This window comes from Ciconia boyciana, chromosome 24 (assembly GCF_034638445.1).
Source record: "Ciconia boyciana chromosome 24, ASM3463844v1, whole genome shotgun sequence".
In the NCBI taxonomy this organism is placed as follows: domain Eukaryota; kingdom Metazoa; phylum Chordata; class Aves; order Ciconiiformes; family Ciconiidae; genus Ciconia; species Ciconia boyciana.
Window position 1 is genome coordinate 1,767,112 of NC_132957.1, and position 19,253 is coordinate 1,786,364.

A 19,253-nucleotide genomic window follows, 5' to 3' on the forward strand; every position below is an offset into this window, starting at 1 on the left:
GGAAGCACTCGCGCTGGAAGCCGGAAGTCGCTCGCTGGGGAGGGCAGCGCGCATGCGCGGCGCGGGAGCGGGGAGTGGGGCCGTGCGCGCCGGTACGGGCCGGGGGGGCCTTGACTGCCCCTGAGGGGTGTGGGGGGAGTGTTTGGGGGGCCTTGACCCTCGCTAAGGGGTTGGGGGGGTTGGTCCTTGGTGAGGGACTGGGGGTGTTGGGGGAGGGAGGTTGACCTTTGCTGAGGTGTTGGCGGGCGCTTGGGAGGGGCTTTGAGCCTTGCTGAGGGCATGGGGGCGTCTGAGGGGGCTTTTACTCTTGCTGAGGAGCTGGGGGTCTCTGTGGCCTTCCTGCAAAGGTCTTGCTCTTGTTGGGGGGTGGTGTATGTGTGTGGGGAGGTTTGGGGGGCTCTGGCCCTCGCAGAGGGTTCGGGGCTGCGTGGGGGTGGCTCTGGGGGGGCACTGAGGTGGGGGGGCACTGAGGTGAGGGGGCAGCGCTGAACCTTGGTGGTGGAGAGCGGCTTCGGCCCGCGGCAGGTTCTGGGGCTGTTCGCTGTCAGGGTGGAGGGTGGAGGCTCCTGGTCGGGTGGGGCTGGGGAGGGTCGCTGGTGGGGCTGCTGTGCCTGTGGGAGAGGGATACGTCCCTGTGTAGAAGAAGGGGCTGAGGAGATGCGACGGGCTCTGGGGGCTTGTTATTTTGGATCATTTTACTTCTATGCAACTTACTGAGTCAGTGGTACAAGACCTGCCCCGTTTGAAATTGCGTCACATGTCGAGTGTCCAGGGCATGGCGTGTTGTGCTCGTCTCGTGTCCTTCCTGACGGGTCTGAATAGCGCTATGAACGCCAGGTTAGGAAAAGCGTTAGTTATCACTCACGTTGCTTTTCGTCTTTTTTCCAGACTCTCTCTTTCTCCATAAGTAGCTGAAGCACAGAAGTTTCCATCATGGATTTTCAGCATCGTCCCGGAGGTAAAACGGGAAGCGGAGGCGTAGCCTCTGCCTCAGAAAGTAACCGAGACCGCAGGGAGAGGCTCCGGCAGCTGGCTTTGGAAACCATCGACATCAACAAGGTGAGCCTTGGCCTCTGCCTGCGCAGGAAAGAAAAGACACGGGGCTCCCGTCCTGCGGACTGCTGTGCGGATAAGTTTAGAGCCTTGCCTGAGTGAAACGGCTCGGCAGGCGAGAGATTTAGCGGAGAGTTGTGGAACGGAATTAAATACTTCTGTTTCTGGTAATGTGGGAGTCGAACGAGAAACATTTGCGGCAGGGCTGACCAGAGAGGTGCCAGCACTTGCGTATTCAAGTAGCTGTTACTGTGTTATTTTCAGTCTTCTCGGGACTGGTTCGTATTCTGCGGTTTCTCGCCTGCGGTTGGGTATGCTGTCACCAGCTAACAACGCTGCTGTTGTTTCTTTCTCTTTTCACAGTCCTAAAGCAGCGTTATGCTATTAATTTAAATCTACGAACTCAGTTCTTCCAGTGCAGCAAAAGTTTGGCAGTATTTTCATTATTCTCTTGTTTTGGCATGTATTTTGCTTGTAACTTTTTAATAATTCTCTTCCTAGGACCCTTATTTTATGAAAAATCACCTGGGCTCTTACGAATGCAAGCTTTGCCTAACGCTGCACAACAATGAGGTGAGTTGAGCAGCTGTCTGTCTTCATCTCAGCAGCAGGTATTTTAGAATAATAGTAGCTTCAAGTGCAAGAACCTGGGACGTGCCTGATGACTGACTGCTGAAGAGATGATGGGTGGGTAGTGGCTGACAGTTTGTGACAGTTCAGCAGTTGAGAGCAATCTGCAATTTTTGAGTAAGATTCCTCTCTACTAAGGATTAAAATATCCTTGTCAACGTGCGATATAGACTCTCCTCTGTGACAAGTATCTGTCAGTTTAGGAACAGTCCTGTCTTCATTTAACTTTCTTCTACCTTGTTTTTTATTTCAGGGAAGTTACTTAGCACACACCCAGGGGAAGAAGCATCAGACCAATTTGTAAGTCGTTCTCCACTGTAACTTTATTCTCCGTTACCTAAGCGCCTTAAAATGATGCTCGTGTGCATCTGTAACGAACTGTATAATGAACTCCCCTATACAGTAGCACACTGTGCTTGAATGTTCTTCCACTGTGTTTGTTTCCTAGCGAACAGCCTGGCACTAAGCCAGCAGGTAGAGCCTAGATCTGCTCCAAAAAATGGTGCTGACAGGCTCCGTTTCAAGCTCAAGTTCAAAGCCAGTTGTGGGATTTCTGAAGGAAGGGGGAGAAAGTTTTAAAAGCAAATTGTCTGAGTCTAGTTATAAAGACCTGGGTTTGTGAGTGCAGGTTGGGAGAAGTTTGTCAGTTTTATTTTCAGGGATCCAGTTTGCTTTGTCTTAGATGACTAGTTTGGGGGCTTTTTTTCTTTTTTATTTCAAGAAGTAAGTCTTCTCAAATCCGTCTGTGGAGACGGGCACCAAGGTCATCTTGGGGGCAGATAAGATAATTGAGATGACAGCCTTTAGTCAGGGGAAGGCATGGATACAACTGGCCTGCAGTGGTGCATGTGGAAGAGAAACAGCAGGTTTTCCTGGCATGCTTTCTGTGAAGCGCTGAATATTCCGTGGTGAGGGATTCAAACTGCTCCTCGTGTACCCTTCAGAAACAAGTGTGGCTAACCTTTTACATTTGGCACATTTCAAATCAATGCAGGGCCCGTCGAGCTGCCAAGGAAGCTAAGGAAGCCCCTGCCCAGCCCGCACCAGAAAAAGTCAAAGTGGAAGTGAAGAAATTTGTGAAAATTGGACGACCGGGTTATAAGGGTATGTCAGGGGTGTCTGTCGTAGGAGATACCGAATGCCTGCTGGAGCTTGCCTGAAGTGCAGTGCTGTGGATGTGAATTATTAATTAGCCTTTTTAGCAGATCTGTCCATGAATAAGATATGGGCTTTTCTCCTGATGTCCTTTATTGTTTAAATCACCCGTGGAACATCTCCTTATTGCTGACAGTCGAGTGAGAACCATTTTAATAATAGATTGGTATGTCTCAGTCTTTCAGCTCCTATTAGTAGTCACGCAGGAGATGGTGACATTGTTTCAGTCTCTCTTCTCCTTTTATTGTGCTGTACCATCTTTCACTAATGCTCATAAATCACTCATTGCATGTATAACTCAAGGTTTTTCCCTGAACTCCCCATTGTTTTGTTTTGGCCTTCAGTACACAACTTGGCTTCTTTATCTCCCAGCTTTGTTCGGCAGTGCACGGTGTCTGCCCCACAGCAGCTGAATTTCGGTAGAGATCCTTAGTAGCTTCAGTTAAAGACCATGGGGCGTTTTGTTTGATAAATGGGAGAAAAATCTTGTAATACTTTGTCGTCGGAAGCTTTGTGTGTTTCCTAGGGCAGAAATAACGTTGCTCTAGCCCTCTATGCGATATACTGAACTTTCTTGCTTTCTTTACAGTGACCAAACAGAGAGATCCAGAAACAGGCCAGCAGAGCCTTCTCTTCCAGGTAAGGGCACTGTTAAAATTCTTGGTGTTCGGGTTATCCAAGTAAAAGTGCTGCTAAATGAGCAGTTCTTTGCAGAATTCATGAAATAAATAACAAAAGGCCTTACCTTGCTAGTCCTCTGCTGCTGATTATGCCAAGTGAATCCACGATCGCAGTTGTCAGGCTGTTTCCTTCGGTGGCACTAAGTTTTCTGCTTGGAGCTGATCTCTCGATGTGCTTCGTAGTCGAGGGATTTGTTTTGTACGAAGGAGGAGTGAAAAGGGGATGCTCTCCTTAATGCTGTAATAACACCCCAACAGATCGATTATCCGGAGATTGCAGAAAGTATCATGCCTCGTCATCGGTTCATGTCAGCCTATGAGCAAAGGATTGAGCCCCCTGATAGACGCTGGCAGTACCTTTTGATGGCAGCGGAGCCCTATGAAACCATCGCTTTCAAGGTAAGATTTGGGGTTAGCTGATTGTTGGGAAAGTTCCCTTCCCGTGTTTACCAAGACATTAATTCCTAGTGAGCATCATTGTAGACTTCTGTTCTAGCCTTCAGGGGGTTAATGGAGTGGAAAGGGGGGTCAAGAAGACATGACTGGAAGTCATTAAACTCTGCTGAGAATTAGTGGAGGACTCTGGCGTGAAAACTAGGCTGTGTGCTGAGCTCTGGGGAGCCATTGAATTCTCAGTGTCTGGCACAGAAAGGAGCCTTCTGGGCTTTGCTCCTCAGCCTTCGCGCAGATGTTAGGAGAGGGTTTTTTGCCAGCGCGCTTGTCCTTGACCGATAGGGAAGTAACTTAATTCTTTCCTGCCCCCATCTATCTAATAACATCCGAGACTAGCGCATCTCACAAAGGCCTGGAATAACTGTGCTTATCTTGCAGGCTCTGGTGCTAAAAAGGGCCATTGAGCTAATCTGGTGGTGCTAATAATAGCTCCTTATTCTTTTTTGTTGCAGGTGCCGAGCAGAGAAATCGACAAAGCAGAAGGAAAGTTTTGGACCCACTGGAACAGGGAAACCAAACAGGTAGCTGGAGCACTGCAACATCTTTCTTAAGGGTTAAAGAGGGAGCAGGAGGGCAGAGCAGCTTGGGGGGAAAGGCGATGCAGGGAGAGTGCCCATCAGCGAGAGCCGTGCTGGCTTTGATGCTAAAATCGTCATTCCTTCAATGCAACTGTGCAGTGACTCCTCCTGACAGAAAGATCTTTCTGTCTGTGATCTCTGAGAATTTACCCTGGGAGGCAGAATCCTCTGAGTGAAGGCTGCTCGCAGCAGCAGAACGGTGTGTAACCGCACGACACCGGGCCCTCTCCGTGGCTCCTCGCTGCGTGTTTCCTGCACACAGCTCTCTCTGAGGAACCTGTGGCGTGGATGTGCTCGCTGGGTATCGCACGTGAGAGCAGGGGATGAATGTGTAGTGGTAGATGCCGACCCCGTCACAGATAGCTTAGCGCTTAGAACAAGTTTCAGAGGAGTTAAATACTGGACAAGAGTGGTGCGAGTCGTGAATGCTGCCAGGGTAGAAGGGCAGCGGTGATCTGTGGAGGTAACGGGTCAGGAGAGGTCCGAGCTCTGTTCCTGGAGGCAGAGAGCAGCTGTCTGGTGTCACGGCACAAAGTTTTCCTGAGGATTAATTGTTCTCTTTGCTTTTCTCCCCTCCCCAGTTCTTCCTTCAATTCCACTTCAAGATGGAGAAGCCCCCAGCTCCCCCAAACCTTCCTCCAGGGCCCCCAACTGTGAAGCGGCCTCCTCCACCTCCACTGATGAACGGCTTGCCCCCAAGGCCACCTCTGCCGGACTCCATGCCGCCGCCTCCTCCAGGAGGCATGACTCTGCCTCCTATGCCTCCCTCCGGACCAGTGCCACCACCTCCAGTGCCACCTCAGTTGCCACCAGCACCCGGTGTACCCCCCCCAGCTCCTCTGCCACCCATGATGAGACCACCCCTCCCCACGGAGGGGCCAGGCACTATCCCCCCTCCACCTCCCTCCAACTGAAGCCCCTCCTGGACTCAGTCCTGCTGGACTCCTCTAGCTCCTGTCTTTTTATATGCAGATCACAACTGATTCAGAGAAATATTTCCATTTTGTATGGCCGTGAATTTGACAAAACCCTGTAGGTTCATTAAAAGGTTTTCAATTTTCCTTTCTCTATGTTTTCCTGTGTCTTGGTTAAAAATGTTGCTGTGTGTTCACTTTCTTTAGCCCTTGGATATCTGAAACCTTCCCAGTCTGGTTACATTTTGGAAATTCTCCAAAGAGGAGGCAAAGGATTGGAAATCTCTAGGCACCTCACCTCCTTCTGATTGAAGTAGCTACATCAACCTCCGCTCAGCTGGGTTAGCTCAACGTATGACCCCTCTTAGACTGCTTGACGTGTACCCATAAATTACCAGGCAGTTAACCAGTTGCTATCAACTGAAGTCCTTTACCAAGCCGTTCATTCGGTGATGGGGAGACTTGTCTTAGGCACACGGAAAGGATTCTCTCGCTGCATCCCCAGTCGTCACAGCTGTGGGCAGAATGGAAGGCAAGCAGAACTTTCTGGACGCGGTTTTCTCTGCCTTCCTGCTGAATTATGGTTCAGAAGATTATTGAATTGATTATTGGTTCTGAATTACGGTTCAGAAGAGCGTCCCTCCCGCTGCATTCGGAAACCTCCTTCCAGAGCACTGTACCGTAGCTTAGGTGCTGCCAGCTAAATCATGGAAACATCTCTACTGCGGAAATGAGTTTGGCCTGCTTCTCGGGAGTCCTTGGAAAGCGCCAGACGAGATTTCACTGACCGTCTCAGGAAGGCAGCCCTCCTTCCCTGGTACGCAGCTGCCTACCTCCTACCCGCTGCTCCCTGGACTGTTTGTGCCAAACATGGGTTCACAAACAAAGCACCGGTGCTCTCGTCTGTGGCGGTGGCAGGGATCTCTGGGAGTGTTTAGTCAAAAGAAATTACCAAAGCTGCAGTGATACTAAATCTTAGTTTGTTATTATAATTCATTAAATGTCTGTACCGTTACGAAGCACCTGCTGTCACGTATGGTTTTTATTGTATATATTCTCCCGCTAGCAGATTAGTTTTGGCAAGCTTTTACTTCTCTCTGGCTTTATTTATACTAAATGTTTCCTTCAAACAATCATTTGGTTCCCATTAAAAAGTAGAAGTTGTGAGATTTATCCTCTCTCTTCTTCCCAGGATTCATTTTGCTGAACTGGGGCGTCTCAGCGCGGGATGCCGGGTGCTCGCTGGGTAAAGGCATGGCTGGGGGCCGGGCTGCCTGACCCGGGCTTGCCCTTGGCCGGTGCCTGGCTCGTTTCACAGACTGCGAGGGAGGCTGTGCTGGCCGCAGCCCTGCAGCTGCGTGCCCCTTTGATGGAGGAATCAAAGTCTTCGCCTCTTCCGCTGGCCTGACGCGGGTCCCACCCAGAGCCGTGCAAATGCCAGAGCCGGGCAGAGCGCATCCGACCCTCGCTGGCTTTACTGCCGTGCCAGCAGCACTTTGGTCAGGCTGAGCTGGCCCGATGCCTGGATGGGCTTGTGTGGGTCTCCCCTTGGCCAGGTGCGTGTCCTTTGTCGCAGTTCCCGCAGACGAGAGGGCCGCCTTCGCCAGCCCTCTGGTGCGGTGCCCTTTGTCCCTCTGCGGTTTGGGTGCGCGGCCCGTTTATGACGTGCTGTAGCCGGATCCTGAGCTCCAAACTGCAGAGGCTTGGAAACCCAGAGAAGGGTCTGAACGCGCGTTGGAACTTTTTTCGCAGGTGCCTTTCCCCCTGCCCTCCGTTGCCAAAAAAAGGAGATACCTTGGGCGGGGGGGAGGTTTCTCTGGGGTGGATTAAGTAGGTCGCATTGGTAATTCCAAGTGTTACAGTGAGTATTGGCATCTCAAAGAGGGAGAAGTCCTTATAATACGTGTGTCGTGAGGCTTTCTAAGTCAGCTCTTAAGCGGTCAGAGTCATCAGGCTGCTGCTGCAGCCCGTGAGTTTCTCCTTCTCAGGTTGAAGCCGCCCGGGGCTCAGGAGATGTGTGAAGAGCCCCTGCAGGGCGGCCTCTCTGAACTGCAGCGTGCGAGGCACCAGCCGAGCCGGGAGGTTTTCCAGTGAAGACAGGAGAACGCTTCCCATACATCTACTTAGTTTCTGCCCGTTATCTGTCTCTACCCCCCTCCTCCGAGTCTGGCTAATTCTTCCCTCCTGGTGTTTCGCTGCTGATGGGAATAGTTTGTGCCAGTCCCCATGAAGATCCAAGTCTAGATGTCCATCCTCCTTCAGAAAACATCTGAAGTCAAGGACACGCGTCCCTAGGAGTAAGAGAAACAGCTTTAATTTTTTTACGTTTCCAATACTAGATGCAAACCCAAAAATAGAACAAAAAAGTTTCTTTGAAACATCCCTCCCTCCTCTCTAGCATGACGGCCTTTGAGTTTCTCAAGGGAGGTGTGTTGTGCGTTGTCAACTCAAGGCCACCGGTTTTTAAAAGGGAGATGCCGTCCTCCCCTTCTGCCCAAGTGTTCTGAGATGCGTGTGAGCGGCTCGAACGCCTGCGTTGGGAGTAGCTGCAGTGGGAACATGAAGGCTGCTCTTAGGGTGCTTTTGCCGTGCCTGGTGCTGTTGCTCCCCTCTGCAGCGCTTCCGAGAAAGGGGAGCACGGGGGAAAGGATCTCCCCAGTTAACCGGCTGGAGCTGAGCCTGCCGGGGGAGCAGGGACTTGAAGCAGAGGAGAGGAAGAGAGAAAATGCAAGTTTACAGGAAAGAGTGAGACCCGGCTCGGTGGCAAGGTCAAGGATGACTGCTGCTACTCGGCTCTTTTCGAAGCCTGGCCCAGGAGCAGAATGCCTCCAGGGGATGGCTGAGGGTGGGGGCATCGGCTGGTCCGGCTCCAGCCTGCACCTGTGGCCGCTCGGGGGGCTGGAAGGGCCCGTGTGCAGGGTGAAAATGGACCAGGACGGGCTGACCCCGAGGCACCTGGAAGTTGTGGGTGTTCTCACCCACTATGAAAGCAGCTTCATCAAGCTGTTGAGACAACGCACCAGCTGGGACGAAAGCTATCTCGAGACCTTTGGGCTCTGCCCGGCCGGGGAGGCGGGTGCTGCTCTCCATCCCCTGAAGCGCATCCATGCGCACGTGGTGGAGCCGGGGCAGGACCGCTTCCTCGTGCTGCATCTGGAGGAAGGTTGGTGTGAAATCCCTGTGCCGAGGCAGAGGGGAGCGGGGCGAGCACAGGGCTCAGGGAGGCCGATGCTGTTTGCTTGCCCTGAATCAGAGATTTAAGCACAGAATTAAATTTGTGGGGTTGGGTTCCTTTTAAAATTAGCGAAGCGATCCAGTAAAACGTCTTTCTGGGTACATTTTTAAGAAGCTTTAGTAGTGATGATAGCCTGTGTGCAACAGGGTGCCTTGTCCCTGCCTGTGACTAATGCCCGGGTGCCACGGTCTTGGTGGCTTCTGCTCTGCTTTCGAGATTACGAGCATTTCTCACTTTCTGCCTTAACGATGCGGGTTAGGACCCCGTCCCAACTCTGTCTGATTGGGAAAAGAGAGGAGAGGGTCGGACGAGCAGACCTGGCCGGTCCTGCTGTAGCGTGAGCCCGGCTGCTCGCAGTCGGCTGCCGCGCATGCTGATCTCTCATGCTCGGTGTTGGCTCAAGCCCTGGGTCCTGGGCTTGCTTGTGTAGCTGCAGCCTTACGCAAAAACCAGCGGCGTGCATCCCTCTGTCCCATCTCAGTGGTGAGTGCTGTGCTTGAGGGAGGGCACCCTGGCTGAACCCTTGGTTTTAATCCTGTGTAGCGAGAGGGTCACGGTTGTTCCTCTCTTCTTGAGATCTCTTCCTCCTCTCCTGGATTTTTGGTTTTCAGCTGAACTCGCCGGTGCCAGGCAGCTGAGGAAGTGGCTCTTCCCCAGGTAGCGCTGCTGGCTGCGACGCAACGGCCGCAATGTCCCGGAGCCACCGGAGGAGCTGCCATGGGAGAAGAGATTTCCATGGGGATCCGCCCATGAAAATTTGCCAGAGCCGCTCTGGGAGCGAGGCAGCCCCCTGCTCGCCAGGGCCGCAGGGTTTGCCCCGCTGACCACCTCCCTGAAACCGGGGAAGGGGATTTGCCGCGTCCCTCCGCCCTGTCGGCTCCCATCCCAGATGCTCTGGTGGCCACGTGGGACCGGTGCTCGGCCCCAAAGCCCCTTCCTCACCCATCACCCCCACAGGAGCCCCACAGCCACTGGAGCCCGATTCAGCCCCTCTGTCTTCTCCTTTCCAGTGAAGTGGGAAGCCCAGGCGAAGCTGTGGTTCAAGCTGGTTTTCCAGGCAGAGGTGGGCCGGTCGCTGGGAGAGCTGGGGTTCGCCATGCTGCTCTTCTACCTGGGCAGCCGAGAGGGGCCGGGCGCCGGGCGCCGAGAGGAGCTGCTGGCCACCGGCATGGGGCTGCCGGGGGAGCAGGTGGGTGGCTGTGGCGAGGGCTCCGGTCCTGGGTGCCAGCAGGGGAGGTGGCAGGGGGGTGTCTCGGCTCTGCTGGCCCAGCACCTTCGCCATCCCCTCCCAGTCGCTTCGCCATCCCCTCCCAGTCCCTTCGCCATTCTCTCCCAGTCCCTTTGCCATTATCTCCCACTCCCTTTGCCATCCCCTTCCAGTCCCTTCGCCATCCCCTCCCAGTCCCTTCGCCATCCCTTCCCAGTCCCTTCACCACCCCCTCCCAGTCCCTTCGCCACCCCTTCCCAGTCCCTTCGCCACCCCCTCCCAGTCCCTTCACCATCCCCTCCCAGTCCCTTCGCCATCCCTTCCCAGTCCCTTCACCACCCCCTCCCAGTCCCTTTGCCATTCTCTCCCAGTCCCTTCGCCATCCCCTCCCAGTCCCTTTGCCATTCTCTCCCAGTCCCTTCGCCATCCCCTCCCAGTCCCTTCGCCACCCCCTCCCAGTCGCTTCGCCACCCCCTCCCAGTCCCTTCGCCATCCCCTCCCAGTCGCTTCGCCATCCCCTCCCAGTCCCTTCACCACCCTCTCGCAGTCCCTTTGCCATCCCCTCCCAGTCCCTTCGCCATCCCCTCCCAGTCCCTTCGCCATCCCCTCCCAGTCCCTTTGCCATTCTTTCCCAGTCCCTTTGCACCTTTGCTCCCAGTCCCTCCCAGCATCTCTGCCCTGTCGCACCCTCCCGCCGGGGCGAGCCGTGCCTGAAGATGGTGCTGTTACCCTGTCCCCAGCTCCCGGCAAGGCCAGAGGGACGGCCCGGGGTACCCAGCCCGTTCTGGGGGTCCCGGCCCCCCTCCTGCCCCAGGGCTCCCCAGCCCGGCCGGGCACTGCTGCCGGGAGAAGCGGGTCTGGGGCCGGGCTCGCTCGGGGCTCTCTGCCCACCCGGGGGTCCCGTGGGCCTCCCTGCACCCCACGGCTCCCGGAGCAGCTCTGGGGCGGGCTGGGGAAGCCCCCCTGCCCGCTCTGCTCCCGGTGGTCCCGACCCTCCCATTTTGCTGCTCCCTGGGCCACCGCGGACTGGGTGACCCAGAGTCAGCAGGGCCCAGAGCGGGGGGCTCATCTGAGTGACCCCCCGCCCCGTGACGTCTCACCCATGTCTCGGGGCTCCTGCGTCTTTTGCCTCGGTGCAGAGCCTCTGCCTCGCCAGGGACACCCAGTACCTGGTGCTGGGAGCTGCCGTAGCGTCCGTCACCCGCACCAGCGAGCAGCTCAGCTTCGAGGCTTCCCTGGCCATCAGGCATCGCGGAGAGGGAGGTAGGGACGTGGGAAGCCCGCGGCGGTGGGGGACGGTGATGTCTGTGCCCTCTGATTTGGGATCCTCTCAAGCCCGTCTGTAACGAGGGGCTGTGGGGACATGTGGGAGACCCTGGACCACCATCCTCACCCGCTCCTCTCCCTACCAGGTGCCCCCTTGTCCCCCACTGAGACCCAGCAGCTCCTTTTCGGCTCCGATGACAAGTGCTTCACCAGGATGACGCCCGTGCTGCTCCTGCTGGCCAGGTCACGGCAGGAGGAGGAGGTGGCTTTGGCCCCTTCTTCCTACCTCTCTGCTGATGGGGTGGTGGACGTGGCTCCGTACCCGCAGCTCAGGTCCGTGGCCCTCGCCACAGCCATGGAAAAACACGGAGGCTGGGGGAAGAAACGGGCAGCCCCAGCCCTTCTGCTGTGGGACTGTGGTGGGAGGATGTGGGGCAGACCCTGGCGGGACCCCCAGGGTACAAGGGGTCCCCGTGACCCTCCCTGTCTTCTATTCACAGTCCACCCCAGGCCGGGACCGAGGAGCTGCTGTCCCCCACTGCCCCGAGCCAAGCCAACGCTTCATCCCCAGCGCCCGGCGGCAGCAGCCAGTTCCTGGGCATCCTGACCCAGTTCATTCGCCGGGTCCTGAGCCCCTCCAGCGAGCCGCCCACCCAGCCCAGCTCCCACCACTGGCTGGACTTCCAGGTGATGGAGACCCTCCCTCACCAGCTGCTCAACCTGTCAGAGGAGGCGGCACTGGAGCGACTGGTGCAGTCGGAGGAGCCGTCGGTGCTGCTCTTCCCCCAGGACAGCGGAGCCATGCTGGAGCAGCACCTGGAGAGCTGGCAGCCAGAGGGGACCGTGCTGCAGCTGCTGATGGGCAAGCTGGAGGCGGTGATCCAGGAGCTGAAGGACATCCCGGCTTTCCAAGCCAACATGGGGCTTTTCCAGCATCTCCTGAGCTTCTGCTACTACCCGCCGGGGCCAGGCGAGGGTCAAGCTGGCAAGCGGCCGCCCGGCTCCGGGAAGCTGCACACGCTGCTGCTGCTGAAGGCGTTGCAGACGGTGCGGGTGCGTTGGCAGGAGCGGAGGAAGGTGCTGCGGCAGAACCGCAGCGCGCGGCACCAGGCCCACTGCCGCCTGCAGGAGCTGACCATCGACCTGCACGACCGCAAGTTCATTGTCATGCCCACCGTCTATGCGGCCAACAACTGTGAGGGCCCCTGCAAGCTGCCCCTCTCCACCCGTGTCCCCAGCTACTACTCGCACACGGTGCTGCTGCTGGGCATGCAGGAGCGGGGCTCGCCCCTCCAGCGGGCTCCCTGCTGCGTGCCCGTCCGCTACTCGGACCAGCTCATCATCAGCCTCTCCGCGGAGGGGCTGGAGGTCCGCAAGTTCCCCAACATGGTGGCAGAGGAGTGCGGCTGTCGGTAGAGGTTCCCGCCCGCCTCCCTGCTCACCCTCGTCCCGCTCCCCCCGCTCCCCCCGCCCCAGTTTGCCCTCACGGCTCAGGAGCTGGTGCTTCTCTCCGAGACGGGAGCTCCCCACGTGTCCTTTCCCCACGGTTTGGCTCATTAGCGTCGCTCTGGTTCTGGGTTTGTCTGTAGCTGTGCCGGTCCCCGGGGGCTGCTCTGCAGCCCGGCGTTTCCTCGCGCCCGCTCCCGATGCCAGGGTTGCCCGAGGTGCCCGTGCTGCAGCATGGCTCTGACCCTGCGGCAGGGTTTGGGCTGGATACCGGCGCTGCGGAGCCATTGTGGGAGGGCAAGGCTTGGTGGATCTGGCCAGGACCACGCTTATTTAACCCTTGCCTTCCATTCCTATAGCGGCTGGGCAGGGCAATTGTTGCTTCCTCCAAGCCTCCCCTCCTTGCAGCATCCTCTGGCCGTTTCCCAGCCCACGGCCTGTCACTAAGCCTCCATCGGCCACACGACTCCGCCTGCGACAGCAGCACAAGAGGCAAACCCCCCCGCAGGGATCAGCCTTTACCCGGGGACCCATCCCTCTGTGAGCCAGGGCCGTGGAGAGCTGCTAGTGGTGACTCGGGGCTCCCTGCCGGGTCGTGTCCGCATCGCCAACCCCACGCCCGGGACGCTGCCGGAGCCAAGGGGCGAGGGAGGGAGGGCTGAGAGAGGGGAGCGATCCCGTTACACCTCCTGGGCTGCTCGCACCATTAATAGGAGCGGGCGCAAACTGCTGCCAAAGCACCTGCTCCGCGTCCCCGCCGGCGCTGGCACAGAGAGCCCGGCCACCCCCAGATCATCTTCCCAGCCAAGCCTGGCCCTCAGTGAGACCTGCTGGCGTGGGTCTGCTTTCCGGGTCCAACCTCCGGGAAAGCAGCTCCTGGGCTCATCCTGGCTGCAAACCCCCGGTGCTGGGACCAGCCCTTGGGCTTTGCAGCGTCCCCACGGGGCTGGCGGGGCACGGCCGGAGGCTGGCACACGCCGGGCCTGTCCCCCAGCCCGCGTGGGGACCCCGGTTAGCCATGAGCCCCCGTGCACCGGGGATGGGGCAGACACAGAACACACAAACATAACCAGGGACATTTTGTTGTTGTTTTTTTTTAAAACATTCAATTTAATACCATATTAAAAATGAAAATAGTTTATTTTAACCTCTATAGATTTAGCAAATACTTAAACCTGCTGTGGGTTGGGGCTGTGAACATCTCCTGTAGTTGCTACAGCGCTGCGTGATATTGCACTTGTGTTTCCTAAAAGCGACTCTGTGAAGGCAAGGCCCGAAGGGACACCCGGGTGATGGGCTCTCCAGCCCCGTTTTGTTACCAGCAAGCTTCGCACCACCCTGCAGCGATGGTGTCGGGGCCCAGCGAGGTCGGGGTCGTCATTCCCCTGACGTCCCTCTGAGGATGGCAGCAGCCTGGCTTCGTTAACCCAGAATACACTTCTCTCTTGATTTGCTTTAAATAAAACCATTAACTGAATTCAAGAGCTACACAGTCTGGAAACAAACTCTGTTCACTGGGATCCCTGTGCCCACTGCGCCGCCCCGATGCCTTGGGGGACCACGAGTGAAAATGAACTGCAAGAGAGATTTCGGGTGGGGATGGAGAAATAGCACGAAGGCCAGATGAAGAGAAGCTCCTTCCCCCGGTCCTTTCGGCTTGCCTTTGTGCATCTAATCCAGGGGGGCCCAAAGTCCCCCGGGAGGCTCGTGCCAGGCTCCTGGGCTACTCTGCTGCTGCTCGGAGATCCCGGAGCGCTGCCTGCACTGCCCGCGATTCCCACGCCGCCCACGCCACCGGCCCAGGGATGTCTCTGGAGAGCAGGCAGGGAGCGGCAGGGTGCCCTTGCTGGCGGCGGTGGCAGGGTTGGACCCCCCTGGATTCAGCATCATCGAGCCCCTCGGTCGCCCCAGCCTCAGTCGCGCCTCTTGCCCTCCCTGGGCCTGGCGGTGCCGTCCTTCCCCGGGGCGGCCGCCGGCTCCCAGGGCTTCCTGCCCTTCTGCTGCCGCCAGTCCCGCTTCGGGCTCTCCCCGCCGCCGTCGGCCCTGCCGGGACGGCCCTTCCATCCCTCCTTCCTGGGCTCGTCCCGCTCTCGCCGGCTCTCCTTCCCCTCCCGGCCCCGCTTCTTCTGGGGCTGCTGCTCCGGCTCCCGGGGGGCCCTGGGGACCCTGCTGGGCTTCTCCCCCGGCGCCCTGTCCTTGGCTCGCGTCTCCCTCCGGCTGCTCCGCTCCGCCTGGGCGGCACGGCCCTCCCGGGCCTTCTCCTCCTTCTTCTCCGGCTTCTTCTCCCGGCTCTTCTTCACCTCCACTGCAGCCGGTGACACCTCAGGGACATCCGTGGGCTCTTCATCCCCATCCTCTGGTGCCGAGCGGCCAAACCATTTCTTGAAGATCCAGGGCTCTGCCTGGGGGGGATGAAGGGGACCAGGTGCTGGTGACACAGCCCAAGGGACCGTGACCCTCTCCATCCCTCCCCCCAGGGACGAGATGCTCCCCCTTGCGGGAGGTACCCCGAGGATGCTGTTTCTCCCCCCACCCCGGACCCGTACCAGGTTGCTGTCAGCATCGCTGTCATCATCACCGATGTCATCACCATCGTCATCACCATCATCACCCTGGAACATGCTGCTCTCTGGCTGGGCAGGCTGGGCTGTCACCACTTCTTGGACCTCCTCCTCCTTGGTGCTGACCACCTCTGGGAGGGGAGAGGGACGGGTCACCGTCAGCAGGGGACGAGGCTGTTCGGGTGTGACATCCCAGACACGGGCTCCCAGGGCCACCCCCACCCTAGGACGCGGCCCCGTCTCAGGCTGGATCTGGGGCATCGGGACAGCCCGGAGCATCCGAACCCACCGTGAAGGGGAGGTGGTGGAGGGTCCTGCCGGCCGCGGCTGACTCCCTCCCTGGAGCACGGCGCTGGAAGAGAGGAGGGGAGAGGGGGCAGGAGGAGGCAGGAGGTGGCAGCAGGGGCTGCCCACCCCGTCCCCCTCCACCCGGCTCCCAGCTCACCTTGGAGCACCTGGAAGGTGACGCTGAGCAGGGCGACGACGGAGGCCACCAGGATGCACTTGTTGAGGGTGAGCCCTTCCCAGAGGAGCGGCTCCTCCGCGGGGTCCAGGCTGGGGGGCTCCAGCTTCCTCTGCACCGGGAGGCTCTTGGGGACTGGGGACCCCCAAGGAAAACAGCGTTACTGGGACGTGGCAAAGGGGGTGCTGAGGGGGTGGGAAGGGCACGGGCAGGGGCAGGGGCAGGAGCTGCCTGCCCTGCCACCGCCGGCAGAGGAAGGTGTTTGCACCGCAGCGGTGGGAAAAAGAGTGTCATGGGGGCTGAGTCCGAGGCGTTTGGGCCACGATGGCGTTACAGCACCCTGGGGCTTGAGCGGGGAAAACCTCTGCCTGTGCTCCTGGCCCTGCTGTTCTCCCCCCTCCAGCAGCAGATCTGGACAGGGCGGAGAGGAGGAGGAGGAGGAGAAGGAGGAGGAAGAGGAGGAGGATGAGGAGAAAGAGGAGGAGGAGGAGGAGCAGGATTTGGCAGGTGGATGAGAAGCCCCATCCCCATGTTGCTGAGCTCCCAGGGGACTGCGGAGAGCAGAGCTCATCCCGTCACTGCTCCGTGGCCGGATGGTGCATCCCGGGCTGGCCGGGGACGCAGGACAGGGTCTATGCCTCTGTGGCCACCTGGGGCCAGGCTGGCCATTTTAGGGCAGAGAAGGGCTTTCCTGCATGCCTACCTGGAGGCCCGGCAGCGCTGCCTTTGGCTCCCACCTTCTCCGCCCGCTTCTTCTCCGCCACTTTCTTGTCCACGCCGAGTGGCGCTGGCTCTGGCATGCTCAGCTCAGGCTCGTCTGGATCCCACTCAGAGACGCCAAGCCGGGCCCTCGCCTCCTCTAGCCCCTGCGGGGAGAGGTGCGAGCATGGCCGGGGGTGTAAGGGCATCGCACAGCTCCACGGGGAAACACGCAGCATGGGGGTCATGGCTGCACGTGTGTGCCCCCTCCCAGAACAAGGGGTGCTCAGCGCAGCCATGGAAGGACCCGGTCCCTGCGCTCCGCAGCCCATGCTCATGCTGCCTGGGTCCCCCGCGGCTGAGCCGATGCTGCCGCTGGCCCCGAGCAGAGCTAACCAGGCTCGTCACCGGCTCCTCGAGCACCTAACCCCGGAGTGTGCGTTTGCATCAGCAGCCTTAAAAACATATTGGGTTTTTTTTCTTTTTTTTGTCTGCTAAGAAGGATTTAGCCACTAGCTGGCTCCGTGCTGCAGAGCAGGCGCCAGGGTGCGGCCGCAGCGCACACGGGTGGGCCGGTGGCTGCTGACCCCCAGGCTGCGCTTGAGCAAGCCCACCCCAGAGTAGCCCTCGGGGCTGGATTTGCCCCCGGCCCGGATGAGCACGGCCACACACATCCACTGAGGGCGGCGGGTCGGATCCAGGGCACGCTCTCTGGCGGGGTCAGCGCGCTGGGAGGAGAGGGAGCGCACGACACGTCGGGGTCTGGGCTCGGTGCTGCTGGGGACGGGGGGTTTGGTGGCCGGGCTGGCTGCTGGCCTGCGTCAGTGGCACCGGATCAGTGCCACGAGGGAGAGATCACCGGCACGGATCAGTGACAGTGACAGCTGAAGGGCATGGCTTTTGGCTGCCCCGGGACGGACGCGGTGCAACACCCCACAGAGCCCTCCTGGGCCGAATGCCACCATGGGACAGCACCCTGCTCAGCCCCCTCCCCGGTGCAGGGAGCCCCCCGGCAGCCCCCCCGGCCCCGGAATGCCACACACTTACATGGGCTCTACCGCTCTCCCCGTTGCTGCTCACTGGCACGTCGGCATCTGTTAAAGGCAAGCACAGCGCAGTCTGTTAGGCGGCAAATTCGGAGGGGTGGGAATCACCGGGGGCCGGGGGCGCGTGGTCCTCCTGCTGCCACCCACTGGCTCGCGGAGCAGGGACATTATGGTCACATTTCCCCCGTTAGCACAGCCAGGTCACCCGTGGAGAGAGGTTTCAGAAGCCCCCGGCCATCACGGTGGCAGCTGGAAAGGTCGGGGTGTAAGAGCATCGTTGTGCACGTCTGGGGCTGCTGAGCCCCAGAATGGCACCGTCCTGGATATCCCTGGGGAGCTGCAGCCGAGGGGACGGTGACCCCCCTGCCAAGGCGCACGGCGGGACGAACAGCCCAGGGTGCGCACGGACACCCTGAAAACACATGGCTGGAGGCCGGAAGGCTGGAGGCAGCTCAGGCTGTGGCCTAGACAGCAGGACAAGCTCCGGCTACCATGGAGCAACCAGACCTCAAAGAAGACCGCAAGCCACCCAAGAGGACCACGACGCTCAGGGGTGACTCCCAGGGCTTTTCTCAAGTGTGAAGTGGGAGAGAAAACCAGAGGGTCCCCAGGGCTCCGCGGCGGTTCGATGCAACGAAGGGCTGGGGAGCGTGCTGGGCTCCTTGGGCTCCCCAGGGGTTTCTCTGCCCCTGGGTCTGGGGTGAGTGACAGGGATGAGGACGCGCCGCCGCGGTCCCGAAGCCAAGTGGCCTCAGCCCTGTCGGCACCTCCAAGCGCAGCCCTCACTCTGCAGGGATCTGGATGCCGCATCCTTGCAAGCCGTCACCAGAAGGAGGAATTTCTGCCTCCTTTGAGCTGGGTTTAGTTTATTTTCCCCCCAGTGGAAGAATCAACGCTGAGAAAAAAATACCAGTTCCCAGGATGAAATCTAAGACACGATATTGGAAGCAAAACAAATAAATAAGAGGAAACCTTTTGGCTGGGGAACTGTGGCCTCAAAGGTCTTGGCTTTCAACAGGAAATAAAAAAAAAGTCTATGGTTTTGTTTTAGTGATGGCGAGTCCGGTCTTTTCTCTGTGGGAAGCGAAGGAGCTGCCCCAGGACTCTCGCGTCGGCTGGAGGGTTCCCAGCCCCAAGGAAAGCACAAAGGTGGAGAATTTTTCCTTAAAGAGCTTTTCCCCCAAGTGCATGTCACGTTTTAGAGCTACACAGTTATTCGCGCTTTTTCTGAGCAAAGATGAGCGCAAGGAAGACGGAGGAGGGCACAAGCCTCCGTTCCTCTTGGCTGTGGCCACGGCCGATGTCCCAGCAGGGTCAGTGCCGCACAGGTGCCCCTCGACGTCCGAGGTCGCCCCATGATTTCACTGTGCTGCAAAGAGCCTCTGCCGGGCTGAGCCCTCTCCTGCGAGGCCTCAAGCACCACAGCAGCGGCGCTGGCACAGCCACGGCCGGCACCTCCTGGCCCCTGGCTCGCGGTGAGGCCAAGGTACCTTTTCTCCCGTCCTTCCGTGGCCGCCTCTGAGCGCTCCCCGCCTGCCCGGGCAGCTCGTCGGTGGCCTCGGGGCATGCCAAGTCTTTCTCCAACACCTCACAGGGACCTGCGGCCATGTCACTTCAAGGGACTCTCACTAAACCGAGAGGGATAAAACAAATGCCAGGCGGTCAGCGGGCAGTAGTGCCCCGCAGCACACGGCCATCCTGCAATGTCCTTGCTGTGGTCCCCGGTCACCGGCTGAGCTCAGCTCCCCGTCGCAGGGTGCCGGGCTGTTCCCACGCTTCCTTCCCTTGGGCTTCGCTGAGACGGAGGAGCCCAAACTGCCTCCAGCCCCCGGGCACGTTTCCAGGCTTTGCCGTGATGGCTGCAGGG

General features: G+C 58.8%; 3 protein-coding genes across 6 annotated transcripts in view; 2 read left to right on the plus strand and 1 right to left on the minus strand.

Annotated features, from left to right (window-relative positions):
• The first annotated feature begins 20 nt into the window (after positions 1-20).
• SF3A2 (splicing factor 3a subunit 2) lies at positions 21-5,615 on the plus strand. The gene is made up of 9 exons (XM_072845702.1): positions 21-92; positions 889-1,059; positions 1,555-1,626; positions 1,937-1,983; positions 2,678-2,787; positions 3,428-3,477; positions 3,777-3,917; positions 4,424-4,492; positions 5,131-5,615. Exons 2-9 carry the CDS (start codon positions 934-936, stop codon positions 5,461-5,463), a joined length of 948 nt encoding a protein of 315 aa, XP_072701803.1. The 5' UTR covers positions 21-92; positions 889-933; the 3' UTR covers positions 5,464-5,615.
• Positions 5,616-8,022: 2,407 nt separating this feature from the next.
• On the plus strand, positions 8,023-12,587 carry AMH (anti-Mullerian hormone). Its single transcript, XM_072845657.1, has 5 exons — positions 8,023-8,626; positions 9,709-9,887; positions 11,045-11,168; positions 11,318-11,504; positions 11,672-12,587. The coding sequence occupies exons 1-5, from the start codon at positions 8,023-8,025 to the stop codon at positions 12,585-12,587; spliced, it is 2,010 nt and encodes a 669-aa protein (XP_072701758.1).
• A 1,166-nt stretch (positions 12,588-13,753) lies between these two features.
• Positions 13,754-19,253, minus strand: part of JSRP1 (junctional sarcoplasmic reticulum protein 1) — a 34,531-nt gene continuing 29,031 nt past the window's right edge. For 3 of the 4 annotated variants that reach the window (XM_072845372.1, XM_072845373.1, XM_072845374.1), the window contains 6 exons: positions 17,388-17,434; positions 16,345-16,507; positions 15,624-15,776; positions 15,468-15,530; positions 15,164-15,309; positions 13,754-15,019 (listed from right to left, as the gene is read on the minus strand). In XM_072845372.1, the coding sequence (XP_072701473.1) occupies positions 14,531-15,019; positions 15,164-15,309; positions 15,468-15,530; positions 15,624-15,776; positions 16,345-16,441 (948 nt within the window). In that variant the 5' untranslated portion in view covers positions 16,442-16,507; positions 17,388-17,434 and the 3' untranslated portion in view covers positions 13,754-14,530. Of the gene's footprint in view, positions 15,020-15,163; positions 15,310-15,467; positions 15,531-15,623; positions 15,777-16,344; positions 16,758-17,387; positions 17,435-19,253 lie in introns of those variants that run through there. The other variant, XM_072845371.1, reaches the window with a different exon arrangement.